Here is a 20,603-nt window from a genome sequence, read left to right on the forward strand (position 1 = left end):
ATCATAGGTCACTGGTATCACGTATGTATATTTTTTCTCAGGAGGAAAAGTATTCCGTAACCCAAGGTTCGATTATCTTCCGCATATTTAGTGTGTTTATTTCTCATTTTCCGTTGCTATGTGCCTTACCGCAGCGTCGATCTCTGTAGTTTATTCAGCCTCCGGGACAAGGGGTGCGCCGAAACCTTATCCACATCTTCGACGTCCCTTTTCAACAGGTTATTTGAGGCAACGAGAATAGTTCGTCATGTGAAAGTCTTCAGGTGTCAGATATTAGGACGAGAAAGACAGAGGGAGACTGAAATCTTAGCGGCGGCTGGTGTCAACAGTTCTAAATGCTAGTCATCTATGACATTTCTGTTTGCAAGCTACAGCGAAGATTCAATGTTGTTCCGACATTTCTTACATGATTCAACAGTCGTTTCGAATATATATAATTATATAGGATAATTGGTACGTTACAGTTTTTCAGTAGCAATAAGTATGGCCAAATTCGATAATCAATTTAAATACTGTTGGTCAATGTCAGTACATTCTATCATACTGTAAACGTATAAAAAAGTGTTACTCGCGTAGTACCTGTCTGACTGTAATGGATCATAATTCACAACAGATCAATTTCGGCGACCTCGTCGCTCTCGTTAGGAAATCTTCTCGAAGGCCAACTCAAACGATCCCTCTGACTTCCGTATCAGCTTCCGACGGTTTGCAGCCTGAGGTGCTGGAGTCTTCTCAGTGACGCTCACGCGGAAGTTGATCAGCACGTTCGCCAGGGCGATCTTCATTTGCGTGTGTGCTATTCTCAGTCCTGCAATAGAAAGACTTCGTGTCATTACAGTGTTGCCTGTATTGATGTGAATCCATTTGATACCCATTAAGCAGGCTTATCTGCAAAAGCACATATAAAAGCGATCCAATCTCAGTCTCATTGTTTCACTTCTACAACAAATAATTAGAAAATGGATAATGTTATAGAACCATATTTACTCAGAAAATACTGACAAGAAGTTTCTGTTTGGTTCTCCTTAACCAGGTGACCGCTTCTTCTCCCTCATTCTGGAGGAATGGATTTTTAACAACAGTATGACGCATTTTATATAGTTTTTTCTTTGTTTCTCTTTCTAGTACACCGAAGAGTGAGACACCCAGGCATAAAGATCTTTGATCAGTTACCTAATAATGTTATGAATGTGGTGATGTTGCGGTCTTCAAGCCCCAGACTGGTTTGATGCATCTCTAGTCTACACCGCCCAAGGCTCTCCATCTCCGAATAACTACTTCAATCTACATTCCGTTGAACCTGCTTACTGCCTTTGAGCCTTTGACTCCTTCTATAATTTTTACCCCCTCCCTTCCCGCCCCTTACCAAATGGACGATTCCTCCATGCCTCAAGATGTGTGATATCAATCTAATCCTTCTTTTAGTCAAGTTGTGCCATAAATGTCCTTCTTTCCCCAATTCGACCCAGTACGTCGTCATTAGTTACCCGACCTACCCACCTAGTTTTCAGCATTCATCTGCAGCGCCACATTTCAAAAGCTTCTACTCTCGCAATTCGCAACACGATCATCGCGAGAGGGTCAGCAACCGTGTGATACTTAAAATGTTTCGTTTATTTTGTGATATGACTAGTTTTGATAAAAGTTGATCTTCACGTCTGTGTGGTTGCATAAGCAACCGCTAGCATCCATACAGAACTACTCATCGGAATACTGTAACGAAATGTAATTGAACTAAATTAGGCTCTGTTGAGGGATTTCAATTAGGAAACTGGATAACTTAAGTAGTAGATGATTTTTGCTATCTGGGCAGTAAAATAACTGATGACTGTAGAAGCAGAGAGGATATAATACACTTATTGAAAATTACAAGAAAAGCATCTCTTGTATGAACTGTCTAAAGCCGACATTTTATTTCCGTACAAGGCTACAACCCAGGCAAATATCTTCAGAAAAAGACTTCGACACACTTAAATTAATATTCGACTAACGACCTGCCACGGCTTCGCACTGGTAGCGCCAAGCATCTACAGCCGTAAGACTGTCTGTCTATCAGCAAAAACCCTACAGTAGTTCCTGAGATTAGCCATTACACACAAGACAGAAAAACGCAGCGGGATACTTTAATTTATAGTATGTATAAATATTAACAACTTTCTTCAGAAATGCTTTTCTTGCTGTTGTGAGTCTCTTTTTATGTCCTCTTTACTTCTGACATTATCAGTTATTTTTCTGCATAAACAGCAAAACTCACAAACAGCAAAACTGCGTTTAGTACCCAATTTCCTAATCTAACTGCATCAACAACGCCTGATGTAATTCGACTACATACTGCTACCCTTGATTTACTTTTGTTGATATTCGTCTTAGATGCTCTTTACAAGACACTGTCCATCCATTCCAAAGCTATTTAGTCATGAAAAAGTATTCCTTAACATAGGTGGAACAATCAAGAAGACAAAATTTCAGATTATGCCTGAAGCTAGTTCTATTCTTACTAGATACATGACAACATTAACTAAGCGGTCAGAGGCTTTTGTGGCTGAATGTCTTACACGGATGTGATATGCTATTTGGGGTCACAATCATTCACACAAAGGGGTTTTTAGTTGCTGCAGGATCTTCTCATCAAACTTTAAATCACCAGCTTTCTCCTCAGAGTTTGAACATATTTTGTCGAAGTCCACCTACATAGGGAGAAATGATCATCATCATCCGTCCCTCTGTCTGTCTCTCTCTCTCTCTCTCTCTCTCTCTCTTTCTCTCTCTCTCTCTCTCCCTCTCTCTCCGTCCCTCTCTCTGTCTCTGTCTCCTCCCCCCCCCCCCCCACACTCACCCCCCTCATGTACACGGGCGAATGCGGCTCAGCTGGCCATTCTAAGGGAAATTGAATTTTCACGAAACCTTTGACAGAAGATTGCCTCCTACACATTTTGAATCCATATATTATAAGGCGACACACGAAATATTTTGAGTGAAAGAGGAAATCATGTATAGGAATTATATGCATTTTTGAAGCCTTAGATAGTGACCACTTTTCACAACCTAGAGGTTAGTGTGGCCAGCGCTATCACCAGAATATTCCATGTTTATTGTTTTGATTTACAGGCTTATTTCCTAGGCACCTTGATACTCCGTATCTGAAGTAGTGCCATGTGAATGGAGCAGACCGTTTTCAATTGCATTTTTCTATTAGGCCAAATATAAAAGACCAAGGACGGTTTGAAATGACATAGATTTATTAATTCGGAATCGACAGAAAGGGATAGGTAGACGGGTATATAAAAGGGTTTAGAACTCAAGCTGATCTGTAGTATTTTGTTTGTTATCTGGAACTAACTAAATCTTCTTGGGGCAAACACTGTAGCCACTTTTTCCAATGGGACACCATGTCAGCATTAGTGGTTCACTATATACTATCAAACTGAAAGAAACAAGGAACTATAGTACTTTGTGGAACAAAAGAAGACGCTCAAAAAATGATACGATGAAAAATTATTGCTCTGCGTATGGGTGAGGTACAAGGATAATATAAATCATTTTCTTTACACAAGGCGACTGAAAATCAGTTAAGTTTGTACTAAAAAGTGATAGGATAAGCTTCCTCTCTAAACTGACAACAGTGATAGTGTAGAATACAACAAGTTTGACAACACTATTCAAGGCAAAAATAAGTAATGCTCGCTTTTCCCGCCCTGACTACTTTATCCTACCGTCATACATGTTTGTGTTTGTGGGTGTGTGAGAGAGAGAGAACATAGTTAAGCACAAATAAGTGCGTTCAAACCTAAAGGTAGCTTAAGATGAATGTAAAAGATAGTGCTTTCCACGGAGAAAGTGTGTTATTGTAGTAAACTGATTCGTTTCACACCACAGCGAGAGACCGTAGTTGTGATTTATAGAACGAGCGATCCAAATGAAGTAGCTAACTATAGAATTATATACGGAATTTGTAGTGCCACAGCGCAGCGCACTCACCAGGGCACTGCCTCGGGCCGTCCCCGAAGGGCAGGAAGGTGTGGCTGGGTCTCGCCTTGCCGCCCTCGCCGCTGAACCTCCCCGGCAAGAAGCGCTCTGGGTGCTCCCAGTACCGGGGGTCGTGGTGCAGGCCCAGCACCGAGACGACGATGCCCGTGTCCTTGGGCAGCACTATGTCTGTGCCCGGGATCCGGAAGGGCTGCGTCGTTTTGCGGTCCAGGAAGTTCATCGGAGGGTAAAGCCGCATGGTCTCTGCACAAAGCGGTGAACTTATTCACTCATCATTCTCACACACCGAAAACAAATTCAGTGGGCAAAAATTAGTCGCCTCTTAAAAGAGCATTGAAGATGGTGTGACCCTCCATAAATGACAATGAAGTTTCTACGCACCAGGAGATTGTATGCACACACCCCACTGAGGTGCAACGATGTGGAAACGTGACAGGTTGCCAGAAAAGAGCTATCGTGTTTGTGTTTTCCCGTGGCCCGCTATGAAAAAAAGGCCGAATTATCTTCAGTACAGATGTCGAGTGTCCAACGTGTCTACAAGGACTGGTGAACCACTCGTAGGCATGTAACACGGCCTAGGAACAATGGTTGTAGAAATATTTCAAGCGTAACAGACCTGAGACGAGTGTCACACCTTGTGAATGGTAGTAATTTCAAACACGATGGGAACTGTTGCTGAGAAATACGGCTAAGTCCATCTCAACCAGTTTCGGAGCGAACATTGGACGTTTGGAGTTGGGTACGTCCTAAAAGCCTATTGCGCGTAGCAGCAAATAAAGCTGTCGATTTTCAGTGGGCCAGACAACACAGAAACTGATCGTCTGTAGTGTTGTCCCAGGAATCGCGATGGCGCCTCTTTTCAAGTGATTCAAGATGTCGAGTGTACAGGCGGCCCAATCGAGCGTTTGGGACTTATTATATGGAAGTTATGTAAGGGGCAGTCAAATGAAAACCCAACACCCGCGCCGGCCGGTGTGGCCGAGCGGTTCTAGGCGCTACAGTCTGGAACCGTGCGACCGCTTCGGTCGCAGGTTCGAATCCTGCCTCGGGCATGGATGTGTGTGATGTCCTTAGGTTAGTTAGGTTTAAGTAGTTCTAAGTTCTAGGAGACTGATGACCTCAGAAGTTAAGTCCCATAGTGCTCAGAGCCATTTGAACCATTTGAACCCAACACCCGCAGCAGTGGGACCATGGAATGGTTCCATTTAAAAAAATCGTCCCACGCGTTAAGACATTTCTCCCACTGGGACAGGAGACGATCAGTTCCTGTTTCATGCAACGCAGTCGACCTTTGACGGATCCACAACCGCACTGACTCTCGCACTTCCTCGTTCGACTGAAACAGACATCCATGTATGTTTTCCTTCAGGTCGCCAAAGATATGAAAATCACACGGTGAAGGATCGAGGGTGCACGGAGGATATTGCGGTGTTCCGCAACCAAATCGTTGAAGCATAGTCTTCGACCGATTGGAAGGGTGAGGGCGAGCGTTATGATGTAACAGGGTGATTCCGTCCAACAGCATTTTGACTTGATGGCCCTTCGCAGTTTCTGCAAATTATTTTCATAGCGCTGCGCATTGATTGTTTTTCCACGCTCGAGGAACAGGCGAGGAGAGGGCCTCTGCAGTCGAAGACCGTCATCACCTTATCGGAATCTGTGTGAACAACTTTGGAAATCTTTGACGGGGGAGATGTGGAATCTACCCGGTACTAGCTTTGCCGTTTGCCGTGGGACTGCCGGAATATTGTCGGACGGTATCACGATAAGGCCTGCCCCCACCCTGCCAAGCAGACTGAGGCTACGCTTCAGCGACTTGTTTGGCAAACACTGGAGCACCCTCCGTAGAGTCCGGATCCTTCACAGTGTCATTTTCACATCTTCGATGACCTGAAAAATGACGCTCATTTCAGTCGGACGAGAAAGTGCAAGAGTGGGTGCATTTGTGGATCTGTCAGCGGCCGACCGCGTTCTACCAAACAGGAATTGATCGTCTCGTCCCCCAGTGGGAGAAACGTCGTAACGAATGCTGTGGTTACTTTGCAATGGATCCATTCCATGGTCCCGTTGTCGCGGGTGCTCGGTTTTCATTTGACTACCTCTGATAGTTCAGAATGGAGGAATCCCTATGATTGCTTTTGAATACATTATGGGAGTGGCAGTGATCAATGTGTTACAAATGTTTACTATTAAAAACGGTCTTGATCACAATTTATATGTATCAAGACTGTTTTTAATAGTAAAAATCCCTATGCTGTTTTGCGGGGTGTTAATCGTACCATGACTCAGACTCACTCATCATGTAGCTTGAACATGAACCAGAATGTTTATTTCAACATTCTCGGTGACTGAGTGTTGCCTCTTGTAACGGGACATCAAGCTCTACCATTACATTTCCTCAACAGTACTTGTGGATACCAGAATTATTTTTCGAATTTTGGACAGTTTAATATATCTCCGTTGCTTTTCTGAAAACTTTCATATAGTTTTATACCCAGTGTGTTATATTTAAAGCTAAAATTTATGAAAAGGAATTACTTTATAAAATATTTTAGTTTCTATGTTATAGTCGATAAGTACTAGTTCTGAATGTACAGTTAAAATTATATTTTTTTAGAAACATTTGAAATTACGAATTATTTGAACACTTAAAGTTTCTATTATTATTTACTCAATGCCGTACTGTTTACTATGTTTATTTGTGGAATCATTTATGAAATGATAATTAAAATTAGAATTTATTTGGTAAGGAAAATTGTAAACCCTTTCTAATACTGTTATTTCCACAGAGTGTCAGAGTGGTAAGCTTGATTCTGATGTGATCGGGCGTATTTTTGTATAATGGGTGCGAACGATGTAATTTCGGCTTTGTTAATGTGAAAAATCAAAATACCGTACGACACACTATAATGTGAGAAAATCAGTGGAAAATATATTTAAGCAAAAAATTCTGCAACAACAATCTTCCAATCTATTTAGTTTAAACCAACCGTGAGGACCTGGTGTTAGATATCCAGCTTCAAGAATCAGACCCTGAAAGAAGTCTACTGGGCCCACTTGTATGTGGCACCGGAATACGATAATAATACTAATGTAAACTAAACTGAAAGTATGATATTATAAACAATGTATGCCTCTGATAGGCTTTATGAGGCGGATCGCTGACTGTGCACGACCGCAGATCCTAAGTTACTGTTTCTGGTCTGATATTGTAGTGTTTGAGTAAAAGAGCGCTTGGCACACAGTCGTAGGTGTAGGGTGATGTAGACAGTTTTTGTGGTGTGCTCTGTGAAGCCACCAAGTGTTGGATTGATGTAGGTATTACGAGAACATGGAAGCAGAAGTTTTCATGCGAGCAAGGTAAAGATGTTAAATAATTACGATTTTCGTTTTGCCAGCGCGTTAGTATAGGTGAGTTGGCTGATAATTTGAAAGTGTTGAGTAACCCCAGAATTTATGTAAACTAGTTAGATATTTCACTTTTGTAATGCTTCAAAGATTTGTTAACAGAGCTATATGTAATTTGATGATTTGCATTTATGCTGGTTAATGAGGTTAGATAATATGAGTACTTGCTGTAAAAATGTCATTGTTTGTGGATCAGTTAATAAATATGATTTTTTTGACCGATGTAACTTCAGCTGCCAAATATTTTTGGAAAACCAAACTTAACTTGCAATATAATTTCGCACAAAAACATCAGTGTCAGTAATTCACTACAATAATTACCGCCTCCCTGTCCAGGTCATATATTTTTCAAAGAAAAATTTTCTTAAATGTTCTTGTTTATCATCCAAAAGAATTTCGTATGCATTTCATGTATAATGGCCAGCATTGCACACTGCTGAGCCTGTAGCGAGCACTCATATTTTTTTTCTTTTTTTGTGAGAGACCAGAATACATTACGTTCCACAGTTGCTGCTTTAGAGGTAAGACAATTTAATTTATTGTTGTGTACACAGGGACCGAAGTTATCAGTTTTGCACAGGGCCAGAGGATTCAGTGCCTAAGGGGCTGAATGTATTTTGCAGTGACTGTATTTCTTTATTGGTAATGGAAGTTGCATTGCCCAATCAGTTTGTATAAACTTTTGCTAACAATAACACAGAGTAACCACACCACTTGCAGTTACAACACGCTACACGATAATTCGAGTTAAGTACCCATTTCACAGTTCAGACATTCATTCAACGAAATCTAGCACTGATAATATTTTTTTAAAGAACGTTACAACCCCTAGACAAGAAGAACTAGAGCCATCTCAATATGACAAGCTAAGGAAACTTGAAAGTTTATTGTAATCTTCGATCTTCTCAAACCTTCATCAAAGACTTTGCTTATGAATTACTTGGACTGTGCATTGATCAATGTGAACAGTAGATGGAAGAAGGAAGGACGGGGGAGATTACACCCCTCCTCTACTTCTTCATCACGAATAAGGTGTGAACACTCCCGTTTTCCATTACGACAACAACATGTTCACAGAGCTGCAAGCATACATTCCTGGTTTGACGAAGAGTCAGGCATCCTATAGCTCCTCGGATGGCACCCTAAATCACCCGACCTTAATCCTATAGAAGAAGCCTGGGACTATTTGTCACAGCGGGTGTAACGCAATAGTCAACATCTCCGCAATTTAGTGTCTCTAGGGGGCCTAATCACATTCGCTTCAGCATTATACGGCGTTCTTAAAGAAACTTCTGGACTCATCTTTTCTCGCCGAATTGAGGCCATTTTCAAAGATAGATACGGTGTTACAGGATATCGGCCTGATGCCTACTATTGGTTGTCGATGTCTTGTCCGTTGTGATCGTTGTCGCTACTTTACACGGATGTGGAGTTTTTCTAAAATATTAATAAGTTCCACCATTATGTAACACTACAGCTCAGTGAGATGTATTCTAGAAGTAAGAGCCGTTCAGACATTAAAAATAATCGTTAGAAACAGTTTTAATTGGCTGTTTCAGTTTTCTATCAATCTTCTTCGCATATCCGGCTCACCGCCGTTAAATTCTAATCACTATTCCTAACGTGCAGCTAGCTTCTTTAGTCCCTCAGCATAGAGGAAAACCCACTACAAATTGACACAACTGATAACGGCCGTCTTGATTTTCTCGTCATTATGACGGAAGAAGTGGTACCCACTGGGTGCGAGGTCGGGACTGTAGCGTCAATGGTCGAAAAGTCCTCAACATAAATGCTGCTTTTTGTTCTTGGTACAGGCAGCTCTGTGTGGGCGCATGCTGTCGTGGAGGAGAACTATCCCGTGACAACAGTCTAAGCGGAGTGCGTCTGGCACGACGAAATTCACTAGTGTGAGCGTCAACGGTTAACTGTCGATCAGATCGCAGTTTCTGATTCACTTGTACGGCCGGCCGCGGTGGTCTCGCGGTTCTAGCCGCGCAGTCCGGAACCGTGCGACTGCTACGGTCGCAGGTTCGAATCCTGCCTCGGGCATGGCTGTGTGTGATGTCCGTAGGTTAGTTAGGTTTAAGTAGTTCTAAGTTCTAGGGGACTGATGACTACAGCAGTTGAGTCCCATAGTGCTCAGAGCCATTTCATCACTTGTACGATTTAATTCCTTTGGACATACTGAGCGCCACTCCACGCTTCATCAGGCACATTTATACGGCCGCTTTCAAAGTTCCTACATCATTGTATTACCTTTCATTCACTCACTGCTGTAGCCTCTAAAACTAAGTACAACGCATGGCGAATTTAAGCAACTGTAGAAGCATTTTCAAACAAAACCGAATTACAAAATGCACATCACAACTGCAGGGAGCAAAGATTTTCGATGCCATTGTCGTTTGCTTTCATACACAGTCCAAGTAAATGGGTCTTAATTTTCAAATATCCTTCGTACACTAAACATGTACAATAATTTTATAATTAGCTTCGTAACTGATTATGCTACATAATGTATATGAATGATCTCTGTTTTATTTAGTATAGCAATTTTGATGAAAATATGTTGAAATGATTTTAAGTAATACTTTGGAAAGTCGATTACCGGAACCACGTGTAGGGCTTATCAACAGTTGGCAGGTAAAGCGGAGTAGGTGGGAGTGGGACAGAGATAGACCATAGCAAAGCCACCCACACTGTCCTCGTTAGTGCCGGAAAACAAAGACACGGAGTGAAATAAAGTTAACCCAGAAAATACGATTACAGATTTATGAAGCCGACAAGATTAGTTTATTCGTACCACGCATGGAGCTATCAATTGGGCACTTAAAGAGCTACCTAATTAAATCAATTATAACTAATTAAATCAATCAGAACTAATTTTCTCTATCGACGAATATTACCAATGTCATCCATGCATGACAGACTATCGGTTGCAGGGGGCTAATCACTATCTCTGACAATGAAACGCGGCAACTTGTTTACATTGTGTACTTGTTCCCTAGTATAGTAGATAATCAGTGCATTCACAAACTATACTCTTAGCCCAAAAAATGGTAGTTCGAGCGATTTGCTGCGGCAGTTCGCGAATTTCGCATAGACTGTTGTCCAAGCATGTCTGAATTGTAACTCTGCCATTGCTGTACAAATCCCTCACCGATTTGTGGATGACAATATGGACTCATTCATAAGGTACTGCCGTATTCACTCTGTAAAAACGAAACGGAAAAAAAATTTGCACTTGGTTAATACTCTTTAATTATTGTACAGGACAGGCAGCAACCAATTTGAAAGTTTCATTTTTATCAGGTTTCTACATCTACTTCTACATCTATACAGCGCAGGCCACTTTACGATGTGCGGAGGAGTGTTGGAGGACACGTGTTGTACCACTATCCTCCCCCATCACCACATCTTTTCTTATCCATTCATGAATGACGCTTGGGAAGAATGACTGTCGGTAAAACTCAGTATGAGTCAATTTCTCTGAGTTTCAACTAGTGGTAACTTCTCGAGACACACGTCGGAGCAACCCCGTTTCCCGAATCCCCTCGGAACGTCTGCATTAAAAAATTCAACGGTAAATATCTCCATGATGCATGATGCCCTCTTGTAGCGACTATGTTCGTTGAGCATCAACGTAATGCTCATCCGCCGACTAAACCGGCCCGTGGTGAAACACACCGTGATTCATTGGATCTCCTCTATCTGCGAGTAATGCTAGCGTCCTAAACTAATTACGGCACTGAAGAACAGATGGAACGAATGTTTTATAAGCCATTTCTTTCGTGAATGAATTCAATTTCCTTAAGATTCTCGCAGTGAATCTGAGCCTGGAATTTGCTTTTCATACTACACTTATGGCCATTAAAATTGCTACACCACGAAGATGACGTGCTACAGACGCGAAATTTAACCGACAGGAAGAAGAGGCTGCGATATGCAAATGATTAGCTTTTCAGAGCATTCACACAAGGTTGGCTCCGGTGGCGACACCTACAACGTGCTGACATGAGGAAAGTTTCCAACCGATTTCTCATACACAAACAGCAGTTGACCGGCGTTGCCTGGTGAAACGTTGTTGTGATAACTCGTGTAAGGAGGAGAAACGCGTACCATCACGTTTCCGACTTTGATAAAGATCGGATTGTAGCCTATCACGACTGTGGTTTATCGTATCGCGACATTGCTGCTCGCGTTGGTCGAGATCCAGTAACTGTTAGCAGAATATGGAATCGGTGGGTTCAGGAGGGCAATACGGAACGCCGTGCTGGATCCCAACGGCCTAGTATCACTAGCAGTCGAGACGACAGGCATCTTATCTGTATGGCTGTAACGGATCGTGCAGCCACGTCTCGATCCCTGAGTCAACAGATGGGGACGTTTGCAAGACAACAACCATCTGCACGAACAGCTCGACGACGTTTCCAGCAGCATGGACTATCAGCTCGGAGACCATGGCTGCGGTTACCCTTGACGCTGCATCACAGACAGGAGCGCCTGCGATGGTGTACTCAACGACGAACCTGGGTGCACGAATGGCAAAACGTCATTTTTTCGGATGAATACAGGTTCTGTTTACAGCAGTATGATGGTCGCATCTGTGTTTGGCGACATTGCGGTGAACGCACTTCGGAAGCGTGTATTCATCAACGCCATACTGGCGTATCACCTGGTGTGATGGTATGGGGTGCCATTGGATACACGTCTCGGTCACCTCTTGCTCGCATTGACGGCACTTTGAACAGTGACGTTACATTTCAGATGTGTTACGACCAGTGGCTCTACCCTTCATTCGATCCCTGCGAAACCCTACATTTCAGCAGGATAATGCACGACCGCATGTTGTAGGTTCTGTACGGGCCTTTCTGGATTCAGAAAATGTTCGGCTGCTGCCCTGGCCAGTACATTCTCCAGATCTCTCACAAATTGGAAACGTCTGGTCAATGGTGGCCGAGCAACTGGCTCGTCACAATACGCCAGTCACTACTCTTGATGAACTGTGGTATCGTGTTGAAGCTGCATCGGCAGCTGTACCTGCAAACGCCATCCAAGCTCTGTGTGACTCAATGCCCAGGCGTATCAAGGCCGTTATTACAGCCAGAGGTGGTTGTTGTGGGTACTGATTTCTCAGGATCTATGCACCCAAATTGCGTGAAAATGTAATCACATGTCAGTTCTAGTATAATATATTTGTCCAATGAATACCCGTTTATCATCTGCATTTCTTTTTGGTGTAGCAATTTTAATGGCCAGTCTTATACGGTCATTCCATTTCTGGTCGCTCTGGATAGCAGGCGGCGCAAGAATATTCTTGACAGGTGGCAGCGGTCTTGTCATCTTTCAATTGCGAAACGCAAACGGCTGCACGCGCAACAATAGACCTGCGACAATACCGAAGCATAGCCGTAGAAACATATACAAAGTCCATTTAGGTGAGTGATTGAGGAAGGCGCGCGAAGCAGCAGCGCCACATCTGCTGCAGCTGTCAGGGATCTTCTTTTACTGACTCTAATACAGTTTGTTTATGGTAAGTAATGTTTATTGTGTTTTGTCGCCAATAGTGTAATCGAACGGAACCGAAAAATGTTAATGATAAATCCAAGATTTTCATATTTCCTTTTATTCTGCACGGAAGTTCCTTGAAGTAGTTTGTGCCTTTCCTGTAAATTAGTTATACACCGAAGCGCAAAAGAAACTGGCATGGGCTTTCTTATTGAAATTCAGAGATATGTAAACAGGCAGAATACGGCGCTGCGGTCGGCAACGCCTATATAACAAAACAAATGCCTGGCACAGTTGTTAGATCGGTTACTGCTGCTACAGTGGCAGGTTATCAAGATTCAAGTGAGTTTGAAGGTGATATAGTCGACGCACGAGCGATGGGACACAGCGTCTCCGTGGTAGTGATGAAGTGGGGATTTTCCCGTACGACCAATTCATGAGTGTGAAATGCCCTCACAAAAGAAGACGAAGTAAATATTCCAGAATTCCAATCGAGAACAGCTGCCAACATGAGTAACGATAAGTAAATATCCTCGGAGTAGTGAGTCAACTTATCACTTAATAAAAGCAAGTCTTCTAGTCCAGACTGTATCAATTAGGTTCCTTTCGGAGTATGCTGATGCATTAGCTCCTTACTTAACAATCATATGCAACCGTTCGCTCGACGAAAGATCCGTACCCAAAGACTGGAAAGCTGCACAGGTCACACCAATGTTCAAGAAACGCAGTAGGAGCAATCCACTAAATTACGGGCCCGTATCATTAACGTCGGTATGCAGCAGGATTTTGGAACATATATTGTGTTCGAACATTATGCATTATCTCGAAGAAAACGGTCTATTGACACACAGTCAACACGGATTTAGAAAACATCGTTCCTGTGAAACACAACTAGCTCTTTATTCACATGAAGTGTTGAGTGCTATTGACATGGGATTTCAGATCGATTCCGTATTTCTGGTTTTCTGGATCTCTGACATCGCTGCGGCCGGAAAAAGGTCGTGCAACAACGGGACCGGCTGGCCGGTATGACCGTGCGGTTCTAGGGGCTTCAGTCTGGAACCGCGTGACCGCTACGGTCGCAGGTTCGAATCCTGCCTCGGGCATGGATGTGTGTGATGTTCTTAGGTTAGTTAGGTTTAAGTAGTTCTAAGTTACAGGGGACTGATGACCTCAGATGTTAAGTCCCATAGTGCTCAGAGCCATTTGACCCATTTTTTTGAACAATGGGACCAACGACGACTGAAGAGAATCGTTCAGCGTGACAGAAGTGCAACTCTTCCTCAAACTGCTGCAGATTTCAATGCTGGGCTATCAACACGTCTCAACGTGCGGACCATTCAGCGAAACATTATCGATATGGGCTTTCGGCGCCGAAGGCCCACTCGTGTACCCTTGATGACTGCACGTCACAAAGCTGTACGCCTCGCCTGGGATTGTCAACATCGACATTGGATTGTTCATAACTAGAAACATGTTTCCTGATCGGACGAGTCTCGTTTCAAGTTGTATCGAGTGGATGGGCGTGTACGGTTATGGAGACAACCTCATGAATCCATGGACCCTGTATGTCAACAGGGGACTGTTAAAGCTGGCGAAGGCTCCGTAATAGTGTGGGGCATGTGCAGTTGGAGTGACAGTCTGACAGGTATCACGTACGGAAGTATCCTGTCGGATCACCTGCATCCATTCATGTCTATTGCGCTTTCCGACGGACTTGGGCAATTCGAGCAGGACAGTATGACACCGCGCACGTCCAGAATTGCCACAGAGTGTCTCCAGGAACACACTTCTGGGTTTAAAGACTTCTTCTGGCCACCAAGCTCCCCAGACATTAACATTATTGAGCGTATCTGGGATGTCTTGCAACGTTCTGTTCAGAAGAGACCTCTACTCCCTCGTACTCTTAATGGTTTACGGACAGCCCTGCAGGATTGATGGTGTCAGTTTCCTCCAGCACTACTTCAGACATTAGTCGAGTCCACGTCACGTCGTGTTGCGTCACTTCTGCGTTCTCGCTGGAGCCCTAAACGATATTAGGCACAGTATCAGTTTCTTTGGCTCTTCAGTGTAGTACCTGTTATTATAAATCTAATCGTGTATATTTTCGTTTTTATAGTTTCCCTTAACTTTCCAAATGTTTTATTATCAGCTGTCTGTGAGCTATGTAATGACTCATTCCATGACGAAGTATCATGGACCTACGTAGTACCTCAGAATCTGGTGAATTAAAAAGAAAAAAAAAGCTAAAGGAAAAAGGGACTCACCGTCGATAACGCAGTCTAGCTGGTTCATGGCTCCCAATGCCTGATATGTAAACTCGCCGCCGTGGCGAAAGATGGCCTCACGGATGTCCAGGCGGACCCTGTCTTGTATTTGCTGGTTGACGGCAAGGTGGTACAGAGCGTACGTCATGGTCGAAACAGACGTGTCAAGCCCACCAATCAGGAAAGCGACGATGTTGCCAACTATTGTCTCGTCATCCATTTCTGAAAATGTGAAGTGCTGTCATAGGAGATGTAAACCAAAGAACAAGGAAATTTTTGGTACTGTAATTTCTTTAAAAGCAGCTTTACAAATTGAAAACGACATCGGCATTGAGGGTCGGACTGAAAGCTATGTGTAATAACACCTATACCCGATGAGTAAGACAGAGAGATTGAGAGACTGTTCGTGATTACTAGCTGCCGTCAGGATGTAGCTGTTCTGGTGTCTGGAGACCGATCATGTGGAAGAAGTAGCGCTGCCACATTCTTCCGTCATGCGGTTGCTACTTGAAAAGTAGTTAGACTCTGAAGACGTAGTCATTGCCTCATTAAAGTGAATGGAACGCAGAAGGGACCCGTGGTGAAGGCTGCAGTGTTTTGCGTAGGTTGCTAATTGTGTCTGAATACGATGCTCCAGCTATAGGCACCATTTGACTCACTACAAAATTTAGGGTGAGTTCATTTTCAGTGAACAATTTAATAATTCTGTGAAAAAGATCACCGCCAGTTTCTTGTGTTACTTTCTGTCTAAAGTGATTTATTATAACACTAGTATCACCTGAAAAAAGTACCAATTCTGCTTTATGAATCGTAAATGGAAAGTCATTCACATATGTAAGGAAAGGGGTGGTCCAAAAATTCAAACTAGGGGGGACTGCTATGATTTCTCCAGTTACTAAAATATCCTCTCCTTCAAACACTGTTGAACTGTTCAGCACACCTTTTTGTATTGTGTTTGTTCAGTATGATTTAACTAATTGTGTGTAAAGCCATCAGTTCCAAAAAATATAAGATTATCTCAGATAGTATCATGATCCATACAAGATGCAACCAAACACTTTGGGAAGTTAAAAAATACCAGCTTGCGATATTTTATTATTTAAAGTGTGTGAATGTACATAAATAGCATTCTCAATCGAGCAGCCCTTCTGGCACCCAAACTGTGCTGTGTTAAGTAAATTGTTTCTACTTATATGAAAGACAGCTCTTGAATACATCACCTTTTCGAATATTTTAGAAAAGACGTCAGTAATGAAACTGGACGATAATTATTTAAGTCTTTCTTGTCTCCTCCCTTAGTAGAAGGTTTAACAAATGCGTGTTTTAATCTGTGTAGAAAAATTCCTTGCGCCAGTGACGCATTACATATACCAGTAAGGACATTACACTATTAAGTTAGAACAATTTCACAGAATTCTGTCTGAAATTCCATTAACACCGTATGAGCATTTGTTTTTTATAATTTTCAGTGTTCTATTACTGTCAGTGATAGATGTTGGCACTATTTCCAATTGCTTAAAACTTAATGGAATGAAATTCTTAATATATTGTCTTTCTTTTATAAGCTGACAATTTAATTTCATTTTTGCTGCTATGTTAAAATATCATTTTTAAAAACGCCCGCAGTTTGTGTTCAGTCATAACATTGTCATTTAGTTTAACTGTTGTGATATATTGCACAATGACTCGTTTTCTTTCTCCCATTTCAAAACATCATATATAATTTTAATCTTATCATCTGTATTATTAATTTGTGTCAACACAAGCTTATTTTTGGACATTTTAACGACTTTCCTTAAAACATTACAGTATTTCTTGTATAATGCAAGTATTGTTGTATATGGCCTATTCTCGTTTATGTATAAAATTTTTACATGAGATTTTAATCCTGTCATTTATCCATGGTTGACCTTTTTTTGAATAAACTCCACAAATAACATTTTAGGAACGCTACTTTCAAATATCGACACAAATTTACTATAGAATACATTGAAGTTCACTTTAGCATCTCTTTCTATACATAACTCATCTCATACCATCTCTTTTATCTTATTCTTAAAACATTGTACCGTATTTCATTAATAGGCTTCCTGCTTTCTATGAACATGCCACAGAGTTGTTCGGCTCTATATTGTTTACTTCTATTAATTATGCATCGTGGTCAGATAGCGCATTAACTATTTGTACACATTAACTGTTTCAGCCTAAGCACTGTATATAAAAATGTTAATCATAGACCTGTATCTTACTGCATGCGAGCTGGAAAATCGTATACTGAAATCAGATTAAAACTGCCGAATAAAGATACCAGACCATTTTACCTGTCAGAAACGTTTAAGACAATGTATTTAAATATTTAAAAACTACAGTTTCTTATTGTCGGACAGGTAGCTCAATAAAGCATCTAGATTTCTCATACAAAGCTGAAAGTTTTATAGATGGTACTTGTAGAGTGTTGCAATTACAAGAGAACTATTCTGAAGTCACAACTCAGAAGTTCATGCTTCTAGGTTCTGATCTACAAAAAACTGCTTGATTCAATATTCTTGATTTTGTGTCTAACTTTTACATGTATTGCAATCCCTCTTTTTTACCCGTGACCCCTAAACGAAACTGTTTGTACGATGTTCAGAGAGGCACAGAACATGTATCATTTCAGAATTTTCTGCATCTTCTAGACACACGAGAAGTTGATTTGTCTTGTTCTTCAGGCCTCTAATGTTGTGGTGAAACAAATTAATTTAATTTTCTGGAAACTGTTATATAAATTATGGTCCTGTTCTCTCAAGACTCTCTGTCAGTAACCTGATCTTAACCTAAAAAATTTGCCCCTCTGACTCCAGCAATCACAGAAAATTTTGATTTCATGCTTGTACCCCCTTACACTTTTTGTAAGATGCTCAGCTAACCTGTTCTACCGTCTCATATTCAGGTGCAAGCCATGATTTGTACATCTTCCTTGAAGGTACAGGCACATTACAGATATGAGACTCTGTTTCAGACAAAAGCAATCCACTCAGCTCTTTATTTACATGACTGACAGTTGCGTTAACCCAATGCGAGTCAGAGAGTTACAAAACCTCTACAAACTCCACACGACTGTGTGCTCTTGTTACTCCTGTCTCCTCCAGTTCATCTTCAATACTACACTCTTAAGTTTCTATCCGCTCCTTCTACTATAAGTATCTGATCTTCATTATAACCTCTGTACAAAGTCCCTATGTTCCCCGTCATTTGGCTAAGTTTGGCACTAGGCTTCACCATGCCTATGACCTGGTATTCCACCCCAGACTTTTTCTGAACCATTTGGCCTACATCCCTTCCATAACCGGTATCTAACAGTAAGACTCTTTTCATTCTGTTTTGCACTGACTTAGCCTTAACTGTTCCTACGAGGGTGCTCCATTCTACTTTGCTTAAGAACTGGTTGAGAATCTTCTTCTATTTCAAGTAAGGGGTCAAACTCATGGTTAACCAGAATTTGCATGTGATTTCTCAGGTTTTCTCCTTTCGTTTATGAATGATGTCCGTTCTTTTGGACATGGTCAAACCAATAGACACCAGTCTTGATCCGCAATTTGGCACTGAAATGAATTCAGTGGCAACAAGTGAAAATTTGTGTCGGATTACTTTTTTTTTTTTTTTTTGCCACTGGCGCCGAAGGGAGGGGTGCGGACAAACTGGGCAGGGGTTTCAACCCGAGACCTGACCTCCATGCCCCCCCCCCTCCCCCCAACCGCCAGGAACCAAGAAAAGCTTAGGATACGTGGAGTAGAGATATAAAACACATAGATGATTTATTTTATTTTAACTTTTTTTCTAATAACACCAAGCATAGCAGGAAACAGGGGTCACAAAGAGGAAAAACAGCAAGTCGACACTCGGTTGGACTGACGATGCATATTTTTTCAGAGAAGGGCAATCCAGTGACTAGTAAATATGAAGAGTGGAAAAGGCGTCGATCAATTCCTCATTGCAATAACACTCCAGCTCCAGGGTGGGTGAAGAAAGACACTACAAAGAAAATTGGACAAAAATTGTATGTATTTGGGATTGCGGACAATTGCAAAATACCAAAAATCAAGGACATTTTTTTGGCCATCAGAAAGCAAATAGTGATCTGCGTGTCTTCAAATCCCCTTCACGTAGTTCACTGTCCTTTGTCGGGAGTATCTCAAGCCCGGGTAGAGGAGCAGGTGAGGAGACATCTGATGAGGAGGCATACAGGTAATTAAGGCCAGCACATGTCGCACCAGAACTAGGCACCTATCACCGAGTTGCTTACTAGACGATCCTCATCCATTTCCAGAAAATCATAAGTGACATACAAGAGGGCCTACAAGATTAATCCCCTGATGGGTTGACAGGCATACATGCTTCCCACGGACCATAAGGTACCACGCAGAGTGGACATCAGTGGCAAGATAAGGGGCACACACGAGTCGCCGGGTGGCACACCAGTCTGCGTGCAACTACATTCGGTGATCTGTTCTGCTGAAGAAAGCCATAGATCGCCTTCGTGGACATCAAGCGCGTTGGCAATATTGCAGTGCAGACAGTCGAGGAAACAATGGCGAAAGTGAAAGGAGGGCGGAGGGACGTCCGAAAGGTGGATACGACAGAGAGAGCGTGATGCAAGGACCTCCAGCAACAGGCTGGTAAGGAACGTGGTACAACGGCGCCACACCACCATTTGAGAGCTGACGAAAAGGGCTACCACTATATCAGGGGCATGGTACAGGCCTAAATCGCTCCTGTACCGCGGGAGGGTGAGGGTCGCATACCGTATGTTGAACAGTAAGCCATGGCAAACATATGAACTCAGTGTTGCTAGCATTGAACGGTGGAATGGGGAGTGCCTGTGTCCATTGCAGAAGATGGAGGACTCGCAAATGATGATCTACGAGCCTAGCTCGTTACTGGGACAGGAAGCACCGGTACACCGGCAGTGGAGCGCAATCACGCGTCACAGGTCACCCGTAAAATGGAGTCCCAAGCATTTGATAGTAGCAGTTGCATGCAGTGGAGCAGCGCTACCTCAGGAAGCTCTGCATCTATAGCCATAGCGCTCGATTTGTGAACGTTAAGCCAGCTACCAGAAGCTTTGCTGTAGGTGGTGACCCATGCCAGTGACTCCCTGACCTCAGCACAGCTACAAAAAACGAGAACGAGATCGTCAGAATGAGCAGTGCAGCGGGCCACCGAGAGACATCCAAGACAGGCGTTGACAGAGGCCTCAGAGCAACGGTTTCATGGCAAAAGTATACAACAGTGACGAGAGCGGGTAGCCTCGACAAACTGAACGACGGATCAAGATGAGAGAAGTGAGACTGCTATTTTACAGTGCATGGGACGTCGCTCCACGAAGGAGGCGCATTACGACATCGACAGGGGTACCAATGTATCCCGTATTGCAGAGCATTGCTTCCAGGTAGC

General features: G+C 42.6%; 1 protein-coding gene across 1 annotated transcript in view; it reads right to left on the reverse strand.

Moving 5' to 3' along the window:
- Positions 1 to 641: 641 nt before the first annotated feature.
- Positions 642 to 20,603, reverse strand: part of LOC124545712 (cytochrome P450 6k1-like) — a 53,832-nt gene continuing 33,870 nt past the window's right edge. Inside the window, exons 5-7 of the mRNA XM_047124657.1 lie at positions 15,168 to 15,389; positions 3,979 to 4,230; positions 642 to 808 (exon numbers count right to left, since the gene is read on the reverse strand). Of these exons, the coding sequence (XP_046980613.1) occupies positions 642 to 808; positions 3,979 to 4,230; positions 15,168 to 15,389 (641 nt within the window). The remainder of the gene's footprint in view (positions 809 to 3,978; positions 4,231 to 15,167; positions 15,390 to 20,603) is intronic.

Source organism: Schistocerca americana, chromosome 8 (assembly GCF_021461395.2).
Source record: "Schistocerca americana isolate TAMUIC-IGC-003095 chromosome 8, iqSchAmer2.1, whole genome shotgun sequence".
NCBI classification, from domain to species: domain Eukaryota; kingdom Metazoa; phylum Arthropoda; class Insecta; order Orthoptera; family Acrididae; genus Schistocerca; species Schistocerca americana.